The sequence below is a fragment of the Microtus ochrogaster genome, linkage group LG1, assembly GCF_000317375.1.
Source record: "Microtus ochrogaster isolate Prairie Vole_2 linkage group LG1, MicOch1.0, whole genome shotgun sequence".
Classification (NCBI taxonomy): Eukaryota; Metazoa; Chordata; class Mammalia; order Rodentia; family Cricetidae; genus Microtus; species Microtus ochrogaster.
This window is the reverse complement of record NC_022027.1, coordinates 56,228,456-56,230,871: the sequence shown is the minus strand read 5'-3', so window position 1 is coordinate 56,230,871 and position 2,416 is coordinate 56,228,456. Positions and strand designations below refer to the sequence as shown.

General features: G+C 41.0%; 1 protein-coding gene across 1 annotated transcript in view; it reads left to right on the top strand.

Annotated features, from left to right (window-relative positions):
• Hfm1 (HFM1, ATP dependent DNA helicase homolog) overlaps positions 1 to 815 on the top strand; it is an 83,024-nt gene extending 82,209 nt beyond the window's left edge. Inside the window, exon 40 of the mRNA XM_026785336.1 lies at positions 590 to 815. Within this exon, the coding sequence (XP_026641137.1) occupies positions 590 to 659 (70 nt within the window). The 3' untranslated portion in view covers positions 660 to 815. The remainder of the gene's footprint in view (positions 1 to 589) is intronic.
• Positions 816 to 2,416: the final 1,601 nt, after the last annotated feature.

Below are 2,416 nucleotides of genomic sequence, written 5' to 3'. Positions count from 1 at the left end.
TCTCTCTCTCTCTCTTTCTTTCTATCTATCTTTCTTTCTTTTTCTTCCTTCCTTCCTTCCTTTCTCCTCCTCCTCCTCTTCTTCTTCTTCTTCTTTTTTGTTTTTTTGAGACAGGGTTTTTCTGTTGCTTTGGAACCTGTCCTGGGACCAGCTCTTGTAAACCAGGCTGGCCTCAAACTCACAGAGATCTGCCTGCCTCTGCCTCCTGAGCACTGGGATTAAAGGCGAGTGCCACCACTGCCTGGCTACTGCTGACCTTTTTTTAAAGGGAATCTCTGCAGCAGTTTCTCTCTCTGTGGAGAGTCCTAGCTTAGAAACCTGCTCACGCTTTTATTGAGTAGCTTTACTTCCTAATGTAGTTAAAGAAATAATTAAGAGGTTTGTTCCTTACCCTTTGCAGTGTACAGTCTCTTGTAAACTTTTACCCACAGCCAAGGTCATCGTTATAAGTATGTTTGTTGTGTTAGCTTGACAGCAGTCTTCACGCTTACCCACACTGTAATGTTCCGTTACTTACTCTGTGTTCTAAAATAAGCTGGCTTACATACACATACACACAAATCATTTTTACATTTGCTTTTCCCTCCAGTAAGTATTATCCTGATGATGCAGCTGAAGAAATGAAGGCTCTTCTGGGAATATTTAGGGATATTTTCTAAAAAAAAAAAAAAGAAAGAAAAGAAAAGAAGAAAAGAAAAAGAAATAATTATTTTGTTAATAAGCAAAGTAAAACATGTCTAATCCCCAAAGAATGCTTTTTTATTTTTAAAAATAATTGACAACCATTCAAAATTTTTCTCTTAAATTTGATCCATTTCTTGACTTTCTTATAACACAATATGTGAACTGATGTATTTTTATTTCTGTTATAAATTCTTGAAGAATAGTTTTGCTTTCGAAAACTGGTAATTATTATTATAAGTAATTTTAATTAAATCAATATTAATAGAAACTAAGGTTTCATGTTGTATTTCTTAAGAAAGGTGTCTGAGAGCGACATAAAGCTGTGAGTCTGCTCGGTGTGCAGCGTATCACAAACGCGTTCTCACGTGTCCTGTCCTCTCTCTGGGCTTTAAGAGTCCAGCTTTTGAGCAGTAATAAACGAAATGTTAATTGGTATGGATTATTGTTTAATTTGCCTTCTTTTTAAGGTATTTATTTATGTGCATATGTGTGATCCTAGATGAGATTATGTGCACCATGTGAGTGCAGGAGCTCACAGAAGCCAGAGGCTGCACTGGATCCCCTGGAACTGAAGTCACAGATGGCTGTGAGCCGTCATGTGGGTGCTGGGAACTGGCCCGGGTTCTCCGCAAGAGCACAAGGTACTCAGCCACCACACCATCTCTGCAGCCATGGCTTTACCATGGCAAAAGATGAAACAACTAAAGAAATTTTATAACTGTGATGTGTCTCTAAGCATAAAAATATAGAGGCCAGAGAAGAAAAGAAGAGGAATTTGTTAGTGAAATAATTATTGTCATTGCTAACAAACATTAGGGAAGTGTACTAATCTCCATCAGAAGCTTGGACAAAGCTGAGGAGTCTGTCTCTGCTGAGGAAGCCTGGGGTCTCTGTGTCTGAACCCAGGACGCACAGCCTGTGGAGGTCCTTCACATCCATAAAATGAAAAGCAGTGCACTGAAACCTGCTTGATAACAGTTTGATTCAGTGCGATCCGTTAATGAAAAGCACTGTGTTTGGTCCTTCAAAGGACGAGGCACCATCTCTGCTCTTACAGCGTTTACACGCTAGCAGAGACAGTGATGCCGTTTCCTGGAGAGTGTAAAAGCTACGCTTATACTATGCTGCAGTCTGTTCAGTACACAATATCATTCATAGGTTTAAAGCCATGTGGGCATCATAATTTAAAAAATACTCTGTTGCTAAAACATGCTAACAGTCGTCTGAACTGTTGGAAAACTGGCAGCAATAAAATGCTCCTTGCAGGTCGTGTGACCTGCGGGTTGTGCACGATGCAGTATCTGCAGAGGACAGTGCACTAAAGGAAGACAGGGTGAAGTGTGCCTGCAGAGGTAGCATATAGAGTGCACCGCCGTCACTGGAGGGATGGCTTGCAGACAGCGTGCTCTGTGGTGTGCCTAGGGTTTCTGACTTAGGTCTGGAGTGCTGCTAAGTGGTTTTCATTTCCAACAATTTCCCCATAGGTGCTGTGCTGTAGACCCAGGGACCAGACTGTCACCCAGGTTTTAAGAACTGTGGGATACGGTCCTGGCTGCGAAGTTAAGGTGACCTTCAGAGAGAAGTTAAAACTTGACCCTTAAAAAAGTGACTGATACTTTATTAAGGGAATATATAAGAATGGACACTCTAGAAAGATGTAACAGCCTGAACACAGAGCCAAGGAGGAAGTATCTGTTTGGGGAATAATGAGGTGTGTTTTACAATAGGTCAG